Source organism: Pelobates fuscus, chromosome 2 (genome assembly GCF_036172605.1).
Source record: "Pelobates fuscus isolate aPelFus1 chromosome 2, aPelFus1.pri, whole genome shotgun sequence".
NCBI lineage: Eukaryota > Metazoa > Chordata > Amphibia > Anura > Pelobatidae > Pelobates > Pelobates fuscus.
Genome location: NC_086318.1, coordinates 22,716,431 through 22,741,259, shown reverse-complemented (window position 1 = coordinate 22,741,259; position 24,829 = coordinate 22,716,431). Strand labels below are relative to the sequence as shown.

General features: G+C 42.8%; 1 protein-coding gene across 4 annotated transcripts in view; it reads right to left on the bottom strand.

Annotated features, from left to right (window-relative positions):
* Positions 1-24,829, bottom strand: part of HMBOX1 (homeobox containing 1) — a 75,992-nt gene that overhangs the window by 4,521 nt on the left and 46,642 nt on the right. For all 4 annotated transcript variants that reach the window (XM_063442005.1, XM_063442006.1, XM_063442007.1 and 1 more), the window contains exons 4-8: positions 15,480-15,565; positions 9,520-9,630; positions 6,920-7,073; positions 5,266-5,348; positions 1,055-1,150 (exon numbers count right to left, since the gene is read on the bottom strand). In XM_063442005.1, coding sequence (XP_063298075.1) covers positions 1,055-1,150; positions 5,266-5,348; positions 6,920-7,073; positions 9,520-9,630; positions 15,480-15,565 — 530 coding nt within the window. The remainder of the gene's footprint in view (positions 1-1,054; positions 1,151-5,265; positions 5,349-6,919; positions 7,074-9,519; positions 9,631-15,479; positions 15,566-24,829) is intronic.

The window sequence follows — 24,829 nt, the reverse complement described above, 5'->3', positions numbered from 1 at the left end:
GACGGTGAATTGAGCAGTGAAATTGCAGGGGAATGATCTATACACTAAACCTGCTTTATTTAGCTAAAGTAATTTAGGTGACTATAGTGTTCCTTTAATTCTCAGTGCTCAATTTTCTGCAGTTTAGGAGTTAAACCACTTGTGTTTGTGCGGCATTAGCCATACCTACTCTGGCTGCGACTCACACAGGCTGCATGAAAAAAGGTTTAATATTCAGACAGATCTTGCAGCACAATGTGTTTACTTAGAAGGTCTTGTCTCCTGCTCTGTTAATGGAATTTTACTCACACACAGGAGGCTGCTTCAGGCTCGAGTAGGCAGTTAAAGCAGGAGATTAGGAATTAAACACACTGTGCAATAAAGGAAGTTAAAGAAGTCAGACTTTTCCAGTAAGTGTGGGGGGGGGGGGAGGCTCCATGTGACTCAGCCAACGCCAGTGCGACAGGGCTGCATAACAGAAAAGTGAATTAACTCCTAAATGGTGGATATTAAAAAAATGGCAGAAAGGGAGACTGCTGGGGGATTATTTATACAATAAATTGCTTCATTACGCTTACGTTGTGTTGGTGCTGAGAGTGTCTCTTTAAGGCAAGAAAGATGAGTAGGGCAGGAGGGAGGGAAAGCAAGCAAATGTTAAAAAAATAAAAATAAAAAAAATAGAATGTCAGAGTATACAGAATGGCACGGAGAGAGAGGCAAATTCATACAAGGAACAAAAGGAAGAGATAGTCTAGGAAGAGAGACCGTGACATATACAAATAGGAAACAGGAGGGGAATAGGTGGTGGATATGAAATGACTGGGGGGGGGGGGGGGGGGGGGAAACAGGAGGACAAAGTGAAGAGAGTGGGGGGGGGGGGGATGGTTACAGACAATAGAAAGAGGCAGAATCTAGGATACCCCAAGAGCCAGAATAGGAAGGTTTAAAGATTAAACCTAAGACCGTGGAGAATAAAAATAAATACTATATTTATCAAATAAATCAAATTATGTTTTCCAGTCTAACTCATACGATCCGGCATTGGCTCTCTGAGTGATGTGTCCTGGTACATTACCAATATTGGCTCTTCTCTTGATCTCCTTCCTTCTATTGGCAAACCAGTTATATACTTTCAAGGATGTGACCCTCTCCAGATCAGACAACTTCTTTCCTATGGAAAAGCACAAGAAAAACATAAAAAATAATAAAAAGGTAAAGAAAATGTCCTTGCTATATCGGAAGCATCCTGGTCTCATTGGCTAGAGAGATCTCAACCCATTCCACGCGCCTTGACCACGATTATCTGCAATAGTGGAATGGTAGGCAATAGATTTCCGTTGACAGAAAACAACACAGTTTCAAAATAACTCAACACTTGGCCCCTAAATGCATTAAGACTTTGTTTTCATGACCTCAAATGAACGCAGGAATCAGGACAAGATGTTTTGGTAATTTTGTTTGAAGGAGCTTATTAAATATAGTTGTAGCTAATGCTGTCAAACTGTTAAAATGAGGATTCTGCGTTCAGACAAGAAAAACCTTAAAGGGAACGATCATGGAAATATAACTTATGTTGCAACATACGATGCTACTCTACAAAGCTGAATCTACAATTGTCCTATAGTGTTAAATAAACTGTGTTTTTTGCTCAATTGCATTGGGAGCCGTTGTGTTTCTCCCACCCCCTCCCCCCCCCCAGTGGGAGCCGCTGTGTCCCCCCCGTCTCTCCCCCCCAGTGGGAGCCGCTGTGTCCCCCCCCCGTCTCTCCCCCCCAGTGGGAGCCGCTGTGTTCCCCCCCCCGTCTCTCCCCCCCAGTGGGAGCCGCTGTGTTCCCCCCCCCGTCTCTCCCCCCCAGTGGGAGCCGCTGTGTTCCCCCCCCCCCGTCTCCTCCCCCCAGTGGGAGCCGCTGTGTCCCCCCCCCCCCAGTGGGAGCCGCTGTGTTCCCCCCGTCTCCCCCCCCGTGGGAGCCGCTGTGTTCCCCCCCGTGGGAGCCGCTGTGTCCCCCCCCCCGTGGGAGCCGCTGTGTCCCCCCCCCCCGTGGGAGCCGCTGTGTCGTCGTCCCCCCGTGGGAGCCGCTGTGTCGTCGTCCCCCGTGGGAGCCGCTGTGTCGTCCCCCCCCCGTGGGAGCCGCTGTGTCGTCCCCCCCCCGTGGGAGCCGCTGTGTCGTCCCCCCCCGTGGGAGCCGCTGTGTCGTCCCCCCCCGTGGGAGCCGCTGTGTCGTCCCCCCCCGTGGGAGCCGCTGTGTCGTCCCACCCCGTGGGAGCCGCAGTGTCGTCCCCCCCCCCCCCGTGGGAGCCGCAGTGTTCCCCCCCCCCCCCGTGGGAGCCGCAGTGTTCCCCCCCCCCCCCGTGGGAGCCGCAGTGTTCCCCCCCCCCCGTGGGAGCCGCAGTGTTCCCCCCCCCGTGGGAGCCGCAGTGTTCCCCCCCGTGGGAGCCGCAGTGTTCCCCCCCCGTGGGAGCCGCAGTGTTCCCCCCCCCCCCGTGGGAGCCGCAGTGTTCCCCCCCCCCCCGTGGGAGCCGCAGTGTTCCCCCCCCCCCCCCGTGGGAGCCGCAGTGTTCCCCCCCCCCCGTGGGAGCCGCAGTGTTCCCCCCCCCCCCGTGGGAGCCGCAGTGTTCCCCCCCCCCGTGGGAGCCGCTGTGTCCCCCCCCCTGTGGGAGCCGCTGTGTCCCCCCCCCCCCGTGGGAGCCGCTGTGTTCCCCCCCCCCCGTGGGAGCCGCTGTGTTCCCCCCCCCCGTGGGAGCCGCTGTGTTCCCCCCCCCCCCGTGGGAGCCGCTGTGTTCCCCCCCCCCGTGGGAGCCGCTGTGTTCCCCCCCCCCCCGTGGGAGCCGCTGTGTTCCCCCCCCCTCCCCCCCAGTGGGAGCCGCTGTGTTCCCCCCCAGTGGGAGCCGCTGTGTTCCCCCCCCCAGTGGGAGCCGCTGTGCCCCCCCCCCCCCCCCCAGTGGGAGCCGCTGTGTTTGTTCCACCCCTGTCTCCCCCCCAGTGGGAGCCGCTGTGTTTGTTCCACCCCCGTCTCCCCCCCAGTGGGAGCCGCTGTGTTCCCCCCCCCCCAGTGGGAGCCACTGTGTTCCCCCCCCCCAGTGGGAGCCACTGTGTTCCCCCCCCCCCCCATCTCCCCAGTGGGAGCCGCTGTGTTCCCCCCCCCATCTCCCCAGTGGGAGCTGCTGTGTCCCCCCCTCCCCGTCTCCCCAGTGGGAGCCGCTGTGTTTCCCCCCTCCCCCCCCCCCGTCTCCCCAGTGGGAGCCGCTGTGTTCCCCCCGTCTCCCCCCCAGTGGGAGCCGCTGTGATCAGTGGCAGCAGCCTCATAGACACTACTCAGAGGAGTACACGGACCCTCACTTACTGACAATAGAGAGACTGGAGGAGGAATCAAAACCTCAGGGCTATAGAAAAAAAAAGTTTGTCTGTTATTATAGGCTACAAAGGAACAAAGTTTTTTTTTTTTTTAATGAAAGTTTTGCTTTAAAGAATTTTACATAAGACAAGACAAAACAAAACAATCGATATTTGAATGGACAATATTTATTTTTTTTACTTTGTTTTCAATATTTATTTTATTCTATTGTCTCTAAATGTGACACAGGCTGCCTTATATCCTTCAGGAAAACAAAAAAAACACCAAAGCAGTTTTTGTGTGAAGCTTCTCTTTGCTCGTACATTACCCGTCCCAAATGATGTCAAAGCCAATTTGGCATTCTGCGGCTTTAAAGCAGGTTGGCTTTCTACCAAGGGCTTTAATAGGGAATGAATTATTGTTCAGACATAAATTATGCAGATCGCTGTGATTTTTACATAACATCTCAAGGTCTTCACTGAATAATATGTAAGGATGACAAACAAAACATCTTCGAGCGGCAGAGGGTGGCACAGCTAATTCATAGAACATTGCAACAGGGTCAAACGACTCAACTGCCATCTGCCTGGCATTTTGTCTCTGCTTTGCCATCTCCAGATATTTTTAATACTAACTGAATGGGAGATCATGTTTGCAAGTGAGATATTACACGGTGGGTGATGTCACACTGGGTATCAGAAACGGTAACGGGAATTGGGAGGCTCCTAATCTCTAGTCTGCACCGGAGAACACACATCTCGACTGCCTGTGACTACTGATATTCTGCAGCTGCCACCAATAAACTACATGTTGGTTCTACTCCCGAAATTAAGAATAATTGGATCCTAGCAGTATAGATGGAAGACATTTTAAGGGGAGAATGGGAAAAAAAACAAAAAAAAACTTTTTTTTCTGATCACAATACATAAAAAAAAAAAAAAAAAAAATCTAGATCATCAGTTAGGCCAATGGATAAAGTTAAATATAACAAAACAAATAACTTTTGGGAACTGTGCTCATTTTTTATTTATTATTAGTTTTTCCACTAATTTCTCATAATACTCTAAAAGGGTCAAAATGATAATTTCATGAGGTTTTCATCGAATGACTGCAGATTGGAGGAAGCAGTATGCTGATTGCAATAGCTCCGGTGCACGTAGCTCATATCACCAACTTCCGATACTGGTTATTAGAAACCAATTTGTTTTACTTGATTCCATTTTTTATATAACAGTAATCTTGTAACAGCTGAGTCCTGCCAATGTTCTTTGTGAGGCTTGGCATGGAGGTGTACCAAGGTGTTTCAATAGACTCTGCCATAAATCCCATATGATTTGCATTTTCTCATTCACTGACTGTTTGTGGAATAAAGACAAGCAAGTATAGAAGAACTTGATTGTCTTGTTTAAGTCCATTCCCCAGTAACATTTCCCTGCTCACAACTGTTTGTTTATATCGGCAGTGACTTGGAAAAACCATTCAGCTGTAAGCCTGTCCCTTCGTGGGGACATGCGAGTGCAAAAAGATGATGCTTGCTCTGTGCCTGTCAAAGTATTGATATGTGTGCTCATATTCTACAAATTCCCACAAACCCTATCCCTCTCCTTCACAGCGGCTTAGGGGTGCCCATGAGCAAGAGAGTGTTGCTTTAGTGCTTGCATATGGACAAAAACCAGAGAGATTTCCTAGTGCAGCTGTCACTGCATTTAAACGTGTCCTTCCAGCAATGTATTGTGAACCAAAACCAGGACTGTCCCCAGAGATTTGGTACTATTGGCCCACTTTGTAAGCCACACTTTCTTTTTGTTAAGTGTCTCACTTTAAAGGGGATCCAGGCTGAACGGGATTTCTACCAATTGATTTTCTCTGAATTTCCGTGGTAAGTTTGGAACTTTTGATTTTAGAAATAAGCACACTGTTGGTATATAACCCTAGAAGTGAATCATTGCACATACCTGGTTTCTGGATCACAGCATTGCAAGCATTTGCAATCTCTTCTCTTTTGGCCTCATCGGGATACTGGTTTTCATTAAAATAGCTGAAAGACAAATTATTATCTTATATAGTCACTATACATGCTCTTACATGCGTTAAAGGGCTGGGCTCAAGGCGCTTTTGTGATATATCATATTTATTGAATTTGTACAATGCAAAAGAAAGACAAAAAAAAAAAAGACTCCTTTTACATTGCACAGTTACTGGCAAATACAGAATGATTGATTGATAACACGGGTCTTACACCATAATACACTCCTTTAATAACTACGATGTGTTTTTTACATTTGTTCAGCAGCTGGTTGTTTTTCCCCCCTGAAAATTGCCAGGTGACCTTGGCATTTCCACAGAAATTTTAGGTACACAGCTACATCGTCTTCACTCTTTCTTGCACAGAAAGGACCAACTGGTTTGATTTTGATTGGCTAGACATCACATGCTCTCTGTAGCCTAGTAATACCAGATGACCAACTCCGCATGTAAAAAGGGTCACATACTGAAGTGGTTATTAGATTTAAATTACTAAACGGGTTAAATGAAAGTGTAACTACTCTATTGGGAATACATTTTTAAATAGATTTAAGGATATATAATTTGCCAAGAGGGCCAATTTAGAATCACATGCTTAATGTTTCTGTAGTAGGCAAAAGCTACCGGGACTAAAACATCCAATCCCATAATGTTGATTTTTGTCAGCCTGTGAGACAGGATTAAAAGGATACATTTATGAAAATAGGAGATGAACGTTCTAAACAGCTGATTCAGTACTCTCAATTTCAGCCCAAGTTTCAATTTAAAAGATTGCCTCAAACTCCCACAATGTATTCTGAGGTAAGTCAGGAAGGAGTTACCAAGGAAATTAATGCAGGACTAAATTGGATCCAGTACGGTTAAGATCAACGTATATTATTATTACATCAGACACTTGGCACTTTTCCACGGTACATACAATGCCCAAAACCAACTTTTGGAACAGTAACAATCGATAAGAGACGACAGAGTGCACTAAACCAATAAAAATCAAAACACTGGCAAGACTAGATACATATCTGCAACCTCGGTCTGCTTAGCAATTGTATTTGAGAAGCTCTGCTTAGTCATGTTGGGTGGACTCCTTGGGGACGTACCGGAAAGTGGAAATGACAAAGTCGTCAGTACTCGAAAAGAAACGAAAGGTGCAAAAACAGCAGAGACCAAACTCTGATATTGCACATAAAGAGACTGACAGAGAGATAGAGCAAGATTAAGCAGTAAAAACAATGTAATGCCTTGGAGGCCAATACAGAAGATTGGGTGGTTTCTAAACGTTCTGAGAGAGAGTGACAGATGGAGAATGTATAATGGTGGACAGTGTATTATGAGAGGAAATTAAACTAATGTGTTTTGGAGACACCATAATAAACCATAAGACCCCCCGGTAGTGAGCTGTCTTTACTGTACATGAATGTCTCAAAGTGTTGGGACCAAGAATTATATGCCCTTATAGCATAAATAAGATCATTTTTACTTTAACAGTTTTAAGGAAATCTAGATGTGCATGTAACTCCCGCACAGAAATATTACTGATCTCGATCCCCGAGCTTAATAATAAGAATGAAGCTATTTGTTCTATACCTTTCCATCACAGCCAAGCATTCCTTTCTCCAAGTAAACCGGCTACCCCGTCGTAACCGGAATGTGCCAGAGGTAGCAGTAACAGGTGGTGGCGTTTGTCTCCATTCTGTGTCGTCTATTGGGGTAGGGGCAGGCCTCATGCTTAGGGTTGCACCTGCAATACAGAGTATAAAATGCCAAAAAAAAAATATTTACAGGAAGCTTTGAAAAAACACTTAACTCGACACAAATATCTACTTAGAAACTGTAACAAGAAGATTTATCATTAGTGGCTTGTCCGACACCAAACAATCCCCTTTCTGAAAGTTCCATATGCAATGGGTGGGTTATTCAGTATATCGCACACAGACCAACATTTTACTGCTCTCGTGACAAATGAAGAGCATGACAATTAATATTCGACTTCTTTTCATCAAAACATAAAGGGTGTCTGCCATGAATGTTTGTTAGAGTATAAACTACACATTGTGTTAGCAGATATGTATAGATTGGGAGTAAAACCTATTAAACACAAGGGGCTAACCAGGGCGAGCAGAAAACACCTCCCATAGGCGTTTTCTCTGCTCGCCACAGAGCATGCGCTGTGTTTGCTATGGTAACTACGACGCTGCTAGCACTAGGTAGAAAGTATAGAAATAGACGTTGGCATGCTACATAAATTCTGCCACCCCTCCAAGAACACCTTGTAGTCAACTTAGGCAGCAATTAATAATGTAATGACTGCCAACTGCTAAACAACATTTCCCATAAACACTTGCTCACCTCAACTGAAACTAATGAAAGCATTGTGATTGGTTGAACCATTCCCTGGTCTTGGAAGGGCTCAGAACGCAAGCAGCAAAGCCTGACGATTGGCAGTAGATGCATATACATAAAATGTATTAATTATGACCCCATGCAGCAAGGAATGGTAGTAAGGAGTACATAAATACGGTACATTTACAAGTTGCAACTCAATGTCCACTGAAAATTTAATTTAACAGAATGTAATGAATTAGAAAACCAAACGTTACATACGTTTAAATCCAATAAACATCTCCCACTGAATTCCTTCAGATACCCTTACCTTGACCTTGTGCATCCTCTTAAATTAAGAAACGTCTACTAATGATTTTGTATTTTAACAGTGGGAATCCCAAGAGTTGCTCTGAACTTGCCTGCTTTGCAGGTCCTGCATCATTTGTTGAGGACAGACTGGTAAACACACACTCATTTAAGTCCTTCACAAATCACACAGTTGAGACATTAAGGATCAGATCTTGCAGATATTTAGAGGTTTCTTTAAGACGGTACAGAGAGAAATAGGTTTGGGCTCTTGTTAAGGTAATAGAAAAGATACGTCTCAAGTTAAGCTGCTTGAAATGTTATTACATGTGCTGCACTGCATCAGATTGCCTAATTGGTTGGAAATGTAATTTACTAAACCCACCAGGTACAGCTTGAGATGAAATCAGAAACAGGAGTTTGAGTTTCCGAAAAGAATGGAGCAAATTAAAATCCGCTCTGTTGTGAAGGACAGCAAAAACATTACAATGAAAATCGTCGGGGAGAATAAAACCATTGAACATAAAGAAGAAGAATAGGGACAAAAACATCCTGCGTTCAGACACCAATGGGTTTCAGTGTTCAGATTAAGATGTTGTATATAAGTAGGGCTATCTGCATAGTGCTTCATTTTATAGGTTTGAAAAAACAAACCAAACCAAAAAAACCCTAAACATTTTAATATAGATGCAAAAAATGAATTTTAGGATCTACTCGGTTTTTTATATTTTGGTCATACTAAATGTTGGATTATGTGAATATTGTGCATAACTGCAGAGAATGAGAAAGAGGGTACAATTTATATCAATCCAATAACTACTTGATACAATTTGCCTCATTGTGAGACACTTAAAACTGCTGCTGTTTTCAAATGAAAATCTACCGTATGTAGAATTATTTAACTTTTTAAAGAAAAGTAATTTTATTCCCACCATCCAATTTCTGACAGCAGAGTATTTTTAAATCATCTGAATCCTATGAAAATCGAACACGTCATGCTGGCTGAAATGAATACACTACCGTGCAATCTTTTTCCCAGTCCAAATATCTATGCTAGATTGTCAACAGTGAATTAAACTGAGATGCCCCGGGATTTTACATTATTTGAAGTCTTTCTGGCCAATACCTACCTTTTTTGAACATATAGCAGCCTCTGTCATGAAACTAGAGTGGCATAAAAACTCTCATCCTACCGTTTCACTGTTTGGTTTCTGCTAATTTCCAAGAGTCCACTTTTTGGTATAGGAAGCACTGTGAGCTTGGCCAGTAACAAAGCAACACGGACATTTTCTATTAACAAGATTATTGGGTGAGTTGGGCCAAGAATATGTGACAAATATCAATTCTAAGCCATGTTGCTTAAATTAAAAAGCTTGAGAATAACCTCAAAGTAATGAATAGTTGGACAGGGCCACGTCACATCCGACTCAGCACAATGTAAACGGTATCAGTGAGGAGATGAATATGCGGGAAGCATTCTTCTAAGTTGAGAGTGCTAAGTTTGCCCTTGCTTTCTATAAACTGCTGAAATCAACACAAGATTGCTTGAAAATCACCTGGGTTGGTCTTCTCCAGCTGGTACCATCTGTAAAAGGCTCTCTTCTTCTGTTCACTCAAGTCCGATCCTTGCTGAAGCAACCAGTGGGAGATCCTGCTCTGACTGATACCTGGAAGAAAGAAAGAGGGTACCATTACTCACCTGGAAATAAAAAGATTAAAAAAACAGATCTCCTTTCGCCTGTTAAAATTCAGACAGGTGGTCTGCTAAAGCATGATTGAGAAACTTAAACCACTTAACCCATCTGAAATGTGAGGAACACCCAGTGGGCTCTCAAAATATTGACCTAATGGTCCTCCCCATTATCTTTATCCCTTTATATATTATTATTATTATTATTATTATTGCAATTTATATAGCGCCAACAGATTCCGTAGCACTTTACAATATTATGAGAGGGGATTTAACTATAAATAGGACAATTACAAATAAACTTACAGGAACAATAGGTTGAAGAGGACCCTGCTCGATCGAGCTTACATTCTATAGGAGGTGGGGTGTAAAACACATTAGGACAGGAATTTGCAATCAAATAAGGTGGACTGCCCTTTAGGAGAGGGCAAGAGACAGGTATGTGAGGAAGGGGTTAGTCTTGGAGGCCATAAGCTTTCCTAAAGAGATGGGTTTTAAGGCACTTCTTAAAAGATGCAAGACTAGGGGAGAGTCTGATGGCGGTAGGCAGGCTATTCCATAGGAAGGGAGCCGCCCGTGAGAAGTCCTGCAAGCGCGAGTTGGCCGTACGAGTGCGGACAACGGACAGGAGGTGGTCACGGGCAGAGCGGAGAGACCGAGAAGGGACATACCTATGGATCTGTGAGGAGATATAAGAGGGGCTAGAGTTGTTCAGTGCTTTATAGGTGTGAGTAAGTACCTTGAATTGACTCCTATAGCATACAGGAAGCCAATGTAAGGACTGGCAGAGGGGCGAGGTGTGAGAGAAACGACTAGAGAGGAAAATCAGTCTAGCAGCAGCGTTCATTACGGACTGTAGGGGTGCAGTACGGCTTTTGGGAAGACCAATCAGGAGAGGGTTACAGTAATCCATGCGGGAAATTACTAGAGCATGGACAAGCTCCTTGGTAGTATCTGGTGCAAGAAAGGGGCGGATGCGGGCTATGTTTTTAAGATGGAATCTACAGGATTTGGCAACATGCTGGATGTGAGGCTCAAAGGTGAGACCAGAGTCAAGTATGACGCCAAGACAGCGCGCTTGCATGGATGGATATATCAGCTCTCCAAACTTCCTAACATGGCATGAACATAGAGCAGAGCCTTTTGAGAATGAGAGGACCAAAATTATAGATGTCCTCCAGTATTATCCCCAAAAGATGAAAATGGGGGTAGCCACTACCTGTATAATATAAGACAAAGCCCTTTGAAAAAACCTGGTATTGTGCCTTCTCCAATCTGACAGCCAACGCTTGCAGTAACAGACAAAAAAAAACCAAGGACAGAAGGTGCCTGTAGCAAGTGTGTTAAAAAAGAATAAGCTTAGAGTCATGTCTACAAATGCTTGCATTTTAGGGAATACAATCCATGAACTTGTGGCAATAATGGCAACTGATAATGTAGAGTTAGTCGCTGTTACTGAGACATGGTATAATGAGAAAAATTACTGGGACATAGAAATACCAGGGTACTCTTTATATAGAATAGACAGGGAAGGCAAGAAAGGAGGAGGGGTGGCCCTGTATGTGAAGGATAGCATAAAATCTAGCCTAATAAAAGTTATTGAGGTGAACATAGAGTTAGTTTGGGTTACTTTAGAATTTGGTAATCACACAGTAACTCGTGTAGGTGTGATTTATAGGCCCCCAGGACAAATAGAAGAGTTAGATAATCTACTAGAAGAAAAAAGGGGGAGGGTAAAGGTCTAGGATAGGGGCTTAACACAGCACCCAAATCCCGTACCCGACCCAAAAGTGGATGTCACAGAGACTGGAAAAAATAGGGGATTACCCAAGGAAATACAATTGATATGATAAAACCCAGAAAGGTCACTCAAATAGAAAGTGACCACTAGGTTGAATTTCCAGTCCACTCCAACAAGATCTTAAAAGAAAAAATAGTAAATAACAAAATAACTTTATTAGTAACTCTAAAAGGTACTTAGACAAGTATATCGTTGTAGCCTGCTGAAAAAAGACCAACCCTGAGAGAAATGCTCAATAGCTATGGTTGGTAGTTAAGCGTACCACACTGATTCAAAAGAATACAAATGTAACAATATGAGAACTAACGAAAAAAGTAGCAATCCCAATCTTTATATTGTTAAGCGCTCATGGAAGTGAATGAAACACTGGCTACAACAGAGCCTAGATAATCTACTAGTTGAGAAAATAGCTAAAATGACATTGAAGGGAGAAGTTATCATCATGGGTGACTTTAATCTTCCTGATGTGAATTGGAAAATCAAAATAGCTGCTTGTGCCAGGAGCACACATATTCTAAACTCACTGGGATTGTCTCTAAAACAAGTCGTTGGGGAGCCAACTCGTAAAGAGGCCATACTAGATTTAGTGTTAACAAATGGAGATTTGGTATCGGATATTACTGTAGGTGAAAGTTTAGGATCCAGCGATCATCAGTCATTGTGGTTTAATATAAGAACAGTGACTGAGTCACACCACACAAAAACAAAAAAGTTTTAGACTTTAGAAAAAGAGATGTTTTTAAATGGAGTCCAAGAGAAATTGGATTATTTAAAAGTTGCACTGCTGAAGGCAACAGAAAATTGCATTAGGCTTGTCAGTAAAAGCAAAAAATGTAGGAAACCACTGTGGTACTCCGCAGATGTGGCCAAAATAGCAAAAAAACGAAAAGTTAGCATTTAGTCATTATAAATAAAACAGAGTGAGGAAGATAGATCTATAAGATTAGGCAGAAAGAGTTTATAAGAGATTTGAAATCACACACAGATAGCACAGTCAGTAAAAAACAAAAACAAAAAAAGGGGGTGGGGACAAAACATTTTTAGATACATATATGAGGTTATATGAGGAAAGTAAAGTAAAACATGGATTAGTTAGATTAAACACAAAAGAAGGTATGTAGAAGAAGATAAAGGTCTAGCTGACTGCCTCAATTAATATTTTTGTTCAGTATTTAAAGATGAAAATGAAGGAAAGGGGCCTCAGTTAGGAAAAAGGGCAAATGAGTCATTTATTACATGTGAGTTTACAGAGAAAGAGGTTCTATTTCAACTGTCAAAAGTAAAGACAAATAAGTCAATGGGACCTGATGGAATAGACCCAAAGTTATTAAAGAGCTAAGTGGTGTACTAGCAAAACCATTAACATATTTATTTAACCAATCATTGTTGGTTAAATCATTGTGCCCATTCACAAGAAAGGTTGCAGGGAGGACTCGGGCAACTATAGGCCAGTAAGCCTTACTTCAGTAGTGGGGAAAGTGATGGAAACCATGTTAAAGGACCACTCTAGGCACCCAGACCACTTCAGCTTAATGAAGTGGTTTGGGTGCCAGGTCCCTCTAGGATTAACCCTTTTTTTTATTAACATAGCAGTTTTGTTTAGAATAGGTTTATAATAGGGTTAATCCAGCCTCCAAATCCTCTAGTGGCTGTCTCACTGACAGCCGCTAGAGGCGCTTGCGTGATTCTCACTGTGAAAATCACAGTGAGAGCACGCAAGCGTCCATAGGAAAGCATTGTAAATGCTTTCCTGAGCACGCAAGCGTCCATAGGAAAGCATTGTAAATGCTTTCCTATGAGACCGGCTGAATGCGCGCGCAGCTCTTGCCGCGCATGCGCATTCAGCCGAAAGGGAGGATCGGAGGCGGAGAGGAGGAGGAGAGCTCCCTGCCCGGCGCTGGAATAAAGGTACGTTTTAACCCTTTCCTCATCCCAGAGCCCGGCGGGAGGGGGTCCCTGAGGGTGGGGGCACAAACGAGTATGTTTTCCTGGCACTATAGTGGTCCTTTAAAGGATAGGATTGTTTTTTTGGTGCGGCAAATGCCACTCCCCCCCTCCCCCCCTCCCCCACTTAAAAAAAACAAATACAAAAAAAAAAGAAAATACAAAAGAAAAGGAAAGGCATGTAGTTAATATGTATGCATAGGCTAAGTATAAGGCACTTCTAAGGGTGGTAGCTGGAGGCTCTTTAAAAACCATGATGGGTCTTCTGCGGCCGACAGCACGTGTACAGTGTCCCCTCTTGGTACTATCAGGGTTTCCAGGGCTCCCCATCTGTACCTGACACTTTGTTCTCTCAGTATTCTGGTTACAGATATAAACCTGCGCCTGTCCATCAGTACAGAGAAAGGTAGGTCTTTGAATACAGAGACCTTGTGTCCGTCCACTACAAAGCTGCTGGAGCGGGACATCACGGCTGCCTTTACAGCTGCATCATGGATTACTGCTATTATATCCCTGGGTGCGCCCGCAGGGGCAGTAGCTGCCTTCCTAATCCGGAAGGCCGACACTATGGCCCGTGACTCGCCCTTCCCGGTCACCTCCATTGCCTGCATCACTCTGTGGATGAATTTCATCAGGGCTTGAGGGCCCACCGTTTCTGGAGCACCTAGCGGGTCTTTTCACTAAACACTGGTTTCATTTGGCTTGGTTCTCCTGAATTCGGTTACTATGCCGCTGTGATTCCCTAACAATGGAATGGAAGCCAAATTGAGCTGAATGGATTTCTGCTCTTTTCAAATGGGTCTCATTAATGCAGTGAGATTCAAGTGATACATTTTTTACCTTGAGTTAAGTTATCTGTTAAAAGGGAAATGTACACTTCCAAAAATATTTTAAATATTACATTTAATTACCCCTTTATTTAACAAAACCTGTATGTGAAGTATGACAAAATTAAATGTAGACATCCATCTCTTTATCCTGCCACTGGGTGCCCTGTCGATCATTGTTATAATGGTGTACTTTGCACCTGGCACTCAGCACAGAGAAAGCTTACAGAGAAGAGATATTAAACAATATATTAATTTCTCCTCTTAATTTGCAATGTTTGACCTGGTACTGGATTGTGAATCTTATGCTAAATCTTTCATAGAACAGTAAAAGAAATGGAATAGGATCAACCGATCAAATGTAAATAATTCAGCTGTAATTTGACAGTTTTTGAACAGCGATTTAGCCGAATTAGAACTGGAATGACAAACTGCAGCCAAAAGGTTATTGAGTTGAATCAGTATGTAAAAAAATTTAAAAAATAAAACTGTCTTTTAGGAACAACTTGAAAAGCTGAAATCTGACAACCAAACTGTTTCGGGGTACAGTTTGGTGGTGGAGTGAATAGCCCTAGTAGTCTAGTTAGTTCCGTGCGCTTTTAGACTCATCAAAACAGTGAAGGATTACCGGTGCAGGAGTTCAGAGAGTAAGAATCCTACCTACAGAGGATGGCACATGTTTACAACACCGACAAAGGTTAACACAGTGAGGGAGTTTAAGCATGTGTGGGATAGGCATAAGGCTATCCTAACTATAAGATAAGGCCATGGATTAATGAAAGTATTTAGAAAATTGGGCAGACTAGATGGGCCGAATGGTTCTGATCTGCCGTCACATTCTATGTTTCTATGGGTTTAAAATACCACACCCAGGTAAAGATACGGGCACCACATTGACCCTGAAAGTTTGCAAAGAATTAAAGCGATCTCATTAGGAGTATAAGTTGCCTTTATGGGATCTCTGTGCTGTTAATTACATGACCCAACTGTCAAGGGTGAGGTTTTTTTCAGCCACTTACATTAAAATAAGAAGAATTAGAAGGAAAAAAAAAAAACTTTAATTAAAATGACTCATTGAAAGTGATATGTTCAGGACAATGGGTCTTAAATCAAGGAATACATTACTATGATTGAGCAGGCAGGTTGGTACCGCAATGCAGAACACTAGGCAATTCAGCAACATCTGTACCAACTCCCATTGTGATAAAATGCTCCCGTCTAAACACCGAGGTAGGCGGCGGGGGTCTTCCTTACCTGTTACTTGTGCAACGACAGCTTGTGATATTCTCCGGTTTGCAAGAAACGCTTTGATTTCTTCTTTAATGACACCGCTGTCCCTCCTGTCAGGGAGAGATAATATGAGTATGGCATTTCCATACATGCAATACCATTTTGGTGTGATGTTTTGCAGTCAAGATTTTCTTAAAAAATAAATAAATAAAAAATAAGTCTCTTTAAGCAAACAAACTGCTTTAGCTGGGAACGTGGAAGCAGAATGAGATGAGCTAAATTGCCCAAACCACAAAAGAAAACCAAAACCTAAACAATGCTCAAAAAAAGCTATAAACATTAAATCTTTCATTTTAACACTATATACAGATTTTTTTTTCTACTACAAGAATGGGTAAAAACTGTGAAATTGCCATATTTGAATTAATAATCATCCCTAGTTACAGAGAGATCCTGCTAAACCAGGTAGTGGTAATAACGGCCAATTCACGTTGTATATCATTGCAAAAATAAACAGAACAAATGGGGGACAAGGGAGCCCCTTACACCATAACCACTCACGAAACACAGGCAGTTTGGGTGCTGTGACACATATAATAAGCAGTTAGAAGGAGAGTCCGTTATTAAGCCCATTCATCCTCCGACAGGGAGCGATATCTAGAACGGCATCTATATCTTGGCCAAATTAGGGAAATAAAAAAATGTTGTGGGGAAAGAGCTCCAAAGGGTTAAAATAATAATAAAATAAAAAGCATTGACTGTGCTTAGAGCCAGGGGCCAGACTAGCAAAGTGAAATGTCATAAAGTATCTTGCTGCTTGACATTTCCTTTAATGAGTGTCAGATCTTATCAGAAGTGTCATAACACAAGGATGGATGAGGGTAATTTGAGGCAAGTTGAATAAGGTGTGTGAGTGCCATATGGCATGTAGAAAGTTTCATTACTGAGGGGAGGCATAAATCTTTTACATCAGACATAAAACCTGAGCCATAAAAATAGGAAGAGGGGTGTAAGGGGGGAGCACAGATTTAAGGCAGAGCAGCTGCATAATTTATTGGTAAATAATTCAAGAGGTATTCTGCAGAGAAACAAACATTTAATTTCACAGCCCTTCCTGAACCTTGGTGAGCCTTTCTATAGTATTACATTCACTCTGTTACCCGTTCTTTGACAGTAAAAGGCAGTAAAGATGGGGCACTGCATTCAATGGGGTGAACGCACAACACCAATAGTTTTCGCTCCAGAAGCAACCTTAGTATTTTAGATAAGACTCAAGAAAGGATCAAACATATACCAACTTCTGAAGGTCACTACAGGATGACAGCAGGGAGGTCCTCTATTGGTGGCTTATGGGTGTTGGGTTTACCACAGGCTATGGATGACTATAAAGAGACCAATGGGCTACTGAATTCAGAGACAGAGATGGCTTCAGTAAGCCCTTACTGTCAATTTATTGCCACATTTACAATTATATATTCGTCTCCTGAAAAACTACAACACACAGCAAGGCTAAAACACAGGTACTCAAGTTTCGCCCGTAACATGTATTATACTGCTTGAGTAATAATTTTACCAGCACCAAAGCCAGGGACAGTCTGAATATTGAACTTATTTTACACCTAATACGTTGTTAAACATAGATTATTTCTAAATAATCGTGTAAAGAATCAGAAGACAATTCTAAACATTATGCATTTCAATCAAGAGGCTGAAAAACCTTCATTGGAAGGATGGACAGAAAGTCTCACACTGAACTAAAGATTCCCGAAAAGAATCCTTCCATGTCTCTGCTTAGTAACACTAGAAAACAGATAGGCAACCTTTGGCACTCCAGATGATGTGAACTACATATCTGCTGATGCTTTGCCTTGGTTGTAAGAGCCTTATGGGACATCTGGAGTGTTGAAAGTTGGCTACCCCAGAACTAGAACAAAGAGGCACCTTCTATGGTTACAGAGCAGTTTAGAATGGTCAAGACATCAGTTACATTTCAGGCTGTATCCTGTTCCATAAATCCTTAGGAATAACCAATACATTCAAAGGCTTAAGACAAAAGACCACACAAAAAGAGTCCGTTAGAAGATTTAATCAGCTCTCCCCACAATTCATTGTTAAAGTGATGACAAGTGACTGTCCAAATCAAAACTAGAGGCTCAGTCAATGCACTATAACAGGTCATTGTTGTGGTTATGAATGTATGGAATCATTAGATAACACGGACTCATTTTCTGTCAAACGGATTGGAAGGGGTTTGACAATTTTGACTCTCAGTACTTTCACAGCCACTCAAATTTACTTCCATATTAAATGTCCAGAGGAGGGACAGGCTATGGACACGTGGCTAAACCAGCCCCAGCTCTCGCAGTCTTACGGATTCCCGGCTGCATTGCTTTAGGCAAATTAACCTTGCAGCTTATTCAAGTGGCTGCAAAGAGGTTTTTTCTTTGTATTCCGAGAGGACACCTTTTGCATTTATTTTTTTATTTTTAAATTCTTTATTTTTCATTTTCATAGCGCATATAAGGAATTCACACATTCTCGCATCGCCACAACAGCGATTGCAGGCGTAGTATTGTACATAGTCATATAATATTATGTTGCGCCGTTATGAGTGTTATTCAACTGAGTTACATTTGTCCTGTCCGAGGACGGATCTATGCGTGCGCTAACTTATAGCCATATATAGAAGTCATTTTGGTAGAGTGGTGAGGAAACAATATAACTTTAAGCAATGGAATACAGGGAAAAATAAGCAAAAAAAAAAAAAAAAGGGATAATACTCGGTATCTTGTTCAGTGGCCTGTTGGTATGGGGTCGTGAGGGTGCTATGGGTAGGATAGGTACTTCATCTGTCTCCCTCCTCTGACCTGATATAAAGGGACGGTTGTTGAGTTACCATTGTGTTATTCATGATGGTCGGGTGTCCGTCCGGTGTTGGCGGCAGGGGCAAATATCCTTATCTTGTCCTTCAATGAGGACCTGGATAATTAAGTGTCGGTGCTATAAGTTCCTGGGTGGGTCTTCGTCTGCGACCTAGTGGGTGTGGTCTGCGTCTGTCCCTGTTCCCCCCTTACTGTAAGTGTGTTGGTGAAACCCATCTGGTCCCCATGGTCTCTACTTGTCCGTGAAGCTCAGTCGTGGTGGGGGTCTGAGTGGTAAAAACAGTCTGAGTAAAAGCATACGTATCGGTAGTTATGGCATTACATTCAAATATACCGAAAGAAAGAGAAGAAGGAAAAAAATAAAAAAAAGAGTAATATAAACAACAATAAGGAATAAAGTACATCAGCAATTAGGAGCACTTGTGTGGCCTTCAGTTATTTACATCATCACATTGGGGCTTGCGTGAAGGCCCTCTATGGGATTAGTGCGGGTAAGGATTCGCCATATGGAAGTCCATAAGTTCAGTCCCAGGTGTGCTATCGTGGGTGGTAGCTGTCCTCCCCTCCCTGCCATCACGGCTGGGTTACCTCTGGATTTGAGAGTCCTATGGAGGGTCTTTCCGGTCTAGTGATTGCGCGTCCCTGGTTGGTCTAGGCCCGTGTTTCTTTTTCCCTGTGGGGTTCGCGGTTGACTGGGCTGCTATCGCTTGCTGTTCCGCTGGGAGCGGTGCTGGCAGATCAAGGTCTCTCAGGAATCCCGCGTGATCCTCGGAGGCCGACAGTACATGTATCGTGTGGCACCACCAGTGTTCCCGACAGTCCCCATCGGTATTTAATACCTTTGTCTCGAAGGATTCGGGTGGTGGGTGCGAACCTACGCCGTTCAAGTAAGACTGCAAAGGGTAGTTCGTCGTATACTGTGATTTTCGTGTTGGCTATTAATAGACTTGGTCTTTGTCTGGACCGCACCATTATAGAGGACTTCACGTTGGCGTCACTGCTGATGGCTATGATGTCCCGGGGAGCATCCGCGGGTGCGGTGGGGGCCTTCCGGACCCTGAAGGCTGTCACGATTGGTGGTCGCTCTCCATCCGCATGAACTCCGAGTTCTCTCAGGACCTCGTGGGTAAAAATTATCAGGGCATCTTGGCCTATTGACTCTGGTGCCCCACGGATCCTGATGTTTTTCCGGCGGTGCCGTGTCTCTAGGGAGGTAACTATGCGGGAGAGGCGCTGCACTTGTTGGTTGAGTGTGTTTAGGCGGGAGCTGGTATCGTCCAGCATCTTTCCCCTCTCCACTTCCCTGGACTCCACTTCTCCCATAAGGCGGTTCAGGCCTCCGACCTCCACAGCGAGGTCGGTCTTCCATACCTCTCTCAGGTCCCGCAGGAGGTTTTTAATATCTCCCTTGGTGGAGGGGGATTTGTCTGAGTCTGATTCAGACCTCTGGTATATCCCACTTCTGGATTAGGGTGCTTGGGATGTCTCTTCCTCCAGTGATCGCTCCGAGTTGCTGGAGCTGCGTGTTTCCATGGGCGCCATGTTTAGTCAGGCCTGCGGCGGTGGTCTGGTGAAGGACAGTCGGATATCTGTGTGACTGTTGCTCTCAGCTTGGGCCAGTCTTCGGTGTTTGCGCCCCATCTCTCTCTTCAGGGGGTCTCTCGGGTATCAGCAATGTTAAAATTCTCTCTTTTTTGTGGCAAAATAGGCAGTTTTAGACTTCTAGAGCGGGAGCTCAGTAAAACCTCGACCGCTCTGTAGCTCGGCTAGCCACGCCCTCCCTTTTGCATCTATTTTAATTGCTCAAAAACCATTTGACAAAAAAAAAAAAAAAGAAACCAAAACAGTGGACAGAACTCAAAGAATCATAGCATCATAATGCCATAAAATGAGCTATAATGGTTATGGTGCTTACAGCAAATTAAATAAGTTTAAATATAATTCAAACTAAAGGTCAGACTATGATGATTAGTGAACTAGAAGTTAAAATTGAAGAAAAGCAACTTATTTGACCAAACGGTTCCTGTCAAAGCATGTAACTGTATTCCAGTTTAGATTGATTGCTTTTAACATCCCCCAAAAATGCCTTGAACATGTCAGTTTAAAGGGACACTCCAGACCCCTTAAAGATGTTAGCTTGCTGAAAAGTATTTTGCGTGAAGAGTGTGTCCTTTTAATCTTGTGAAAAGTACATATTTTTGTAGAAGTTTACAATTTTGTAAATTAACCTTGTTACACCCCCCTGGCTTTCACTCAAACAAACTGTCCCGTTACTTCCGGGTTCGGTTAGCTCAGTGGAGATAAACCCAAGAGGCAGCAAATACTATCCATTCCTCTCAAACCACACCAACAACCAACAACATCTGCAAATGTACATCCTCTGTACATACAAAGCAAGATAATTTCTGACTGTATCAATTAGTCCACTGTATAATATCACAGACCTTTACCAACCATAATCATTCTTTAAATGTAATATAGGATTTAAATTCATAGCAACCTTTCACTCCTCACACACACAAAAACACATTTTTTAAGAATTAAACCCACCCTGCAGATAAAGCATTATGAAGCACATCCCTGTAAAGCGTGGTCGTAAATCACAAGTACCATTACACAACACAACATCGGCACAGAAAACCAATATATAACCTGTCTGGTTTGCTAGCTGAAAAATTAGATTTATTGAGACTTTATTATTGATTGCTTCAAGAGCTGCAAAATATGTTCAGCAATGGCCCCAGAAGAAACTTTTAGTTTTTTTAATTAATGAAACAGACTAACCACAATTTTCTGTTTTACTTGCAACATCTCCCTTCCTGCCGACATTAGAATTAACATTTATTAGTGTGCAGGCCACTGAGTCTGACAAAATATTAGGCCGTCTGATAGCCTCAAATTTACTGTTTGGGAATACATCCAAGTTTAAAGAAAATCCCTGTGGTTTCACCCCCTAAGCACAGAGGTAAGTGTACAAGTCCTGACACAAACAAAACCTGGAATTTGAGCTATAAGTCTGTTCAACCACAGTTTACACTTTCCATGCACACATTCATTATGTATCAGGGGGGCTTGACACAATTGAATCTAGGAGCCAGCTAAAAAAGTTAGGAGCCAGTTTTTTTTTTTTTTACATTTTCAACGACAAAAATACAATTCTTAGAGGGACACTATAGTCACCAAGACCACTACAGATTAATGTAGTGGTTCTGGTGTCTATAGCCTGTCCCTGCAGGCCTTTCAATGTCAACACTGACTTTTCAGAAAAGGGGCAGTGTTTACATTGCTGCCTAGTGATACCTCTAGTGGCAGTCACTCAGACAGCCACTAAAGTGATTCAATGCAGCACATGCGCAATAGCTTTTCAATGCTTTCCTATGGGAGCTGTTACTAGACAGCAATGTAAACACGGCCTTTGGGACATGTTATAGATAACAGAACCAGAAAATGAAACGTTAGTTTAAAAAAACATGGCTCCTAACTTTTTTTAAATGGCTTCTAGGTTCCATGCAAATTTGTCAAGCTCTGGGTTAATAGTTTACCTTTCTAGAACGCAATTCTCTGCTGTGTTTGTCATATATTTACCAAGAACATTTTTGGAGGATAGTGTACTTTTTGTTTGAGTTTTTGCTCTTTAGTGACTGCATCTTTTTCATTAAAACCGTATAATGCTTAACCCCTTAAGGACACATGACGTGTGTGACACGTCATGATTCCCTTTTATTCCAGAAGTCTGGTCCTTAAGGGGTTAAAGGACCACTATAGGCACCCAGACCACTTTGGCTCAATGAAGTGGTCTGGGTGCTAGGTCCCTCTAGGATCAACCCTGCTTGCTGTAAACATAGCAGTTTCAGAGAAATTAGGGTTAATCCAGCCTCTAGTGGCCGTCTGACAGCCGCTAGAGGTGCTTCCGCGCTTCTCACTGTGATTTTCACAGTGAGAAGACACCAGCGTCCATAGGAAAGCATTGAGAATGCTTTCCTATGGACTGGCTGAATGCGCGCGCATGCGCATTCAGCCGATGGCGGCCAAAGTAAGAGGAGAGTCCCCGGTGCTGGAGAAAGGGGAGTTTTTAACCCCCTCCCTCCCCCTTCAGCCCGGCGGGAGGGGGGCCATGAGGGTGGGGGCACCCTCAGGGCCCTATAGTGCCAGGTCCTTTAAAGGAACATGCTAATAAATAATAAAAAAATAAAAAAGACAATGGCCATGATGATGGCATGATAAAGACACACATCATGTTGAAACGTTGCCTGTCATTCGGGATGGCTGAATAAAACACACGTTGCACCTGGAGCTTTTATATTGCTAGGCATACATTGAGAGGTACAAGCATGTGCTAAAACTTTTTTTTAATTACTTTTGGATCCTTGGGGTAAGGACCTTAACTCACAGCACAGGTACCAAAAATCTTGAAGCTTGAATAGTGCCCCTCCTATGTACTTTGTATTTAATGTGTAAAAAGCTAGCAGTCCTTGACCACCAAACAAGACTGATATAGTAAAAAGTCCAAATTGCCTATTTTGTTCACATGTATAAAGTCCATTTCCCCATTTGTATGCATTCCGTACAGAAGGGTAAATACGTGACCACATAGATCACGTGAGTATTAGAGATTGCACCATTATTTATATATAACCCACACTGAGTTTCATACAAAGGATGCAGAGAGACAAGAAAAAAAAGAAGCTAAAAATACATCCCATCTATTTAAACACCGCAATGATTTTAGACTCGCTGTCTGGGGTTTTAAGCCAACGTGAATACTGATGGAAGTCAAGTCAGATTCGTAGGCAAAAAATATACAGATGACGTGAAACTGACGGCATCCCACAGATTGCCGGAGGCATAAACAAACAACTATCACACTTTGATGTGCAGTTTAACATTTCTGCGACTGAACGTATTCTGAGCTTTGCTTACACTGCTAAAGGAATGTTAGTACTCTAAGCGGTCTTCTGTAAAACCCCATTTCCAGAGGATTCCCTGAAAGTCTGTCGTTCCTTTTCCCAGCAGACGTACATACAAAACATGCACTATCCTGCATGGAATGCAGTGCATAAGAATAGCTTAAAATACAAACCAAAAGTTAGCTATTGGTTGTCCTATTTTGTTTTTTTAGTTCAATTTAATTGCAGTTTTCTCAGGCACACCGGGCAAAGCATGTTAATTAGTTAACGCATTTCGCGCCTTGTAACACTGACGGAGAAAACGCAGAGCATGCATGTCATTGGAAAACTCGCCTAGAACGCAGAAGCGCAGTGGAGGTAAGTAATTTTACTATTTTCTTAACGCTGATAATAAAATAGCCCACCTATGCAGGTATTCTAGAAATGCTAACATAACGGTCATACATATGCCATTTGTCCCACAATTATCCCTACATAACCAGTTCACGTATCTGTTTTTACATTAAAGAAAAAAAATATATAGTCTCTTTGGAAAGGATAAACAGATTGCAAACCAACAGGAAAATATACGTACACAAATATTGTGTATTTTAAGTTCAGTGATGTTTAACCCCTTAAGGACACATGACATGTGTGACATGTCATGATTCCCTTTTATTCCAGAAGTTTGGTCCTTAAGGGGTTAATTTTCATGATCATTCAGCTTACCCTAGATAAATAAAGATACTAAAAATAAAATCCTACTTTGCACACATGTACCTCCTGTATTACATTCACAATGAGTTATTTTTTAGTCTGCATGCACAGCAGTATGAAAATAAGCATATTCCTACTTAATCCTGGGGAAGTAGGAGAAGTATAGATGTATATAACTAGGGTATCATTTGCACGTTCACTTATATTGGCACCAAAAGTCTGAAGAGCTCACAACAATTCAATGATACGGACATGTTTCTGCCTTCAGAACCAAGCAATATTATAAACATCTGGTATGTCCTGGAACACTCGGTCCCCACTGAATATATGAGGATTAAAGGCCCCCTCTAATGGAGGGGAAGAATGGCGTTGGACTGAGGGGTTTGGAACTTCACCTAACTTTTTACTTGCAACATGCTTGTGTTCAAAAGGCCTTGGGAAGAAAAACATGATAAAGGTATATATTTTAGAAACTACTTGGACCTTTGGTTAAACTGTCGCTTACAGTAATACGGGTCTATAGTGCTCACAAATTTCGAGATGATGGTGGCACAGATAATCATGGCAATGCTTTGGAGGATCACTTAGGGAGGTATCCCACTGGTGAATTGCACAAAAAAAAATTAAAGGAACAAATAACCTTTTTGGAGAAAAGCATACTTTTCCATAAGAACGTTAAGGGGACATATTACGTTAGACAGGAAAATACTGCTCGTGGTTAGAAACGGTCTCCTGAAATAGCTCAGGTGGTTAACCATATAATAGGGAGATGAATGCGGATAAATGAGTATTTATAGACCGAAGGAAACTGTGTGACCCTCAAAGCTGCTCAAAGGGTCTGTCCCTTGATTATAGGAAGACAGCCAGTTTCATTCTAAAACCAAGGATC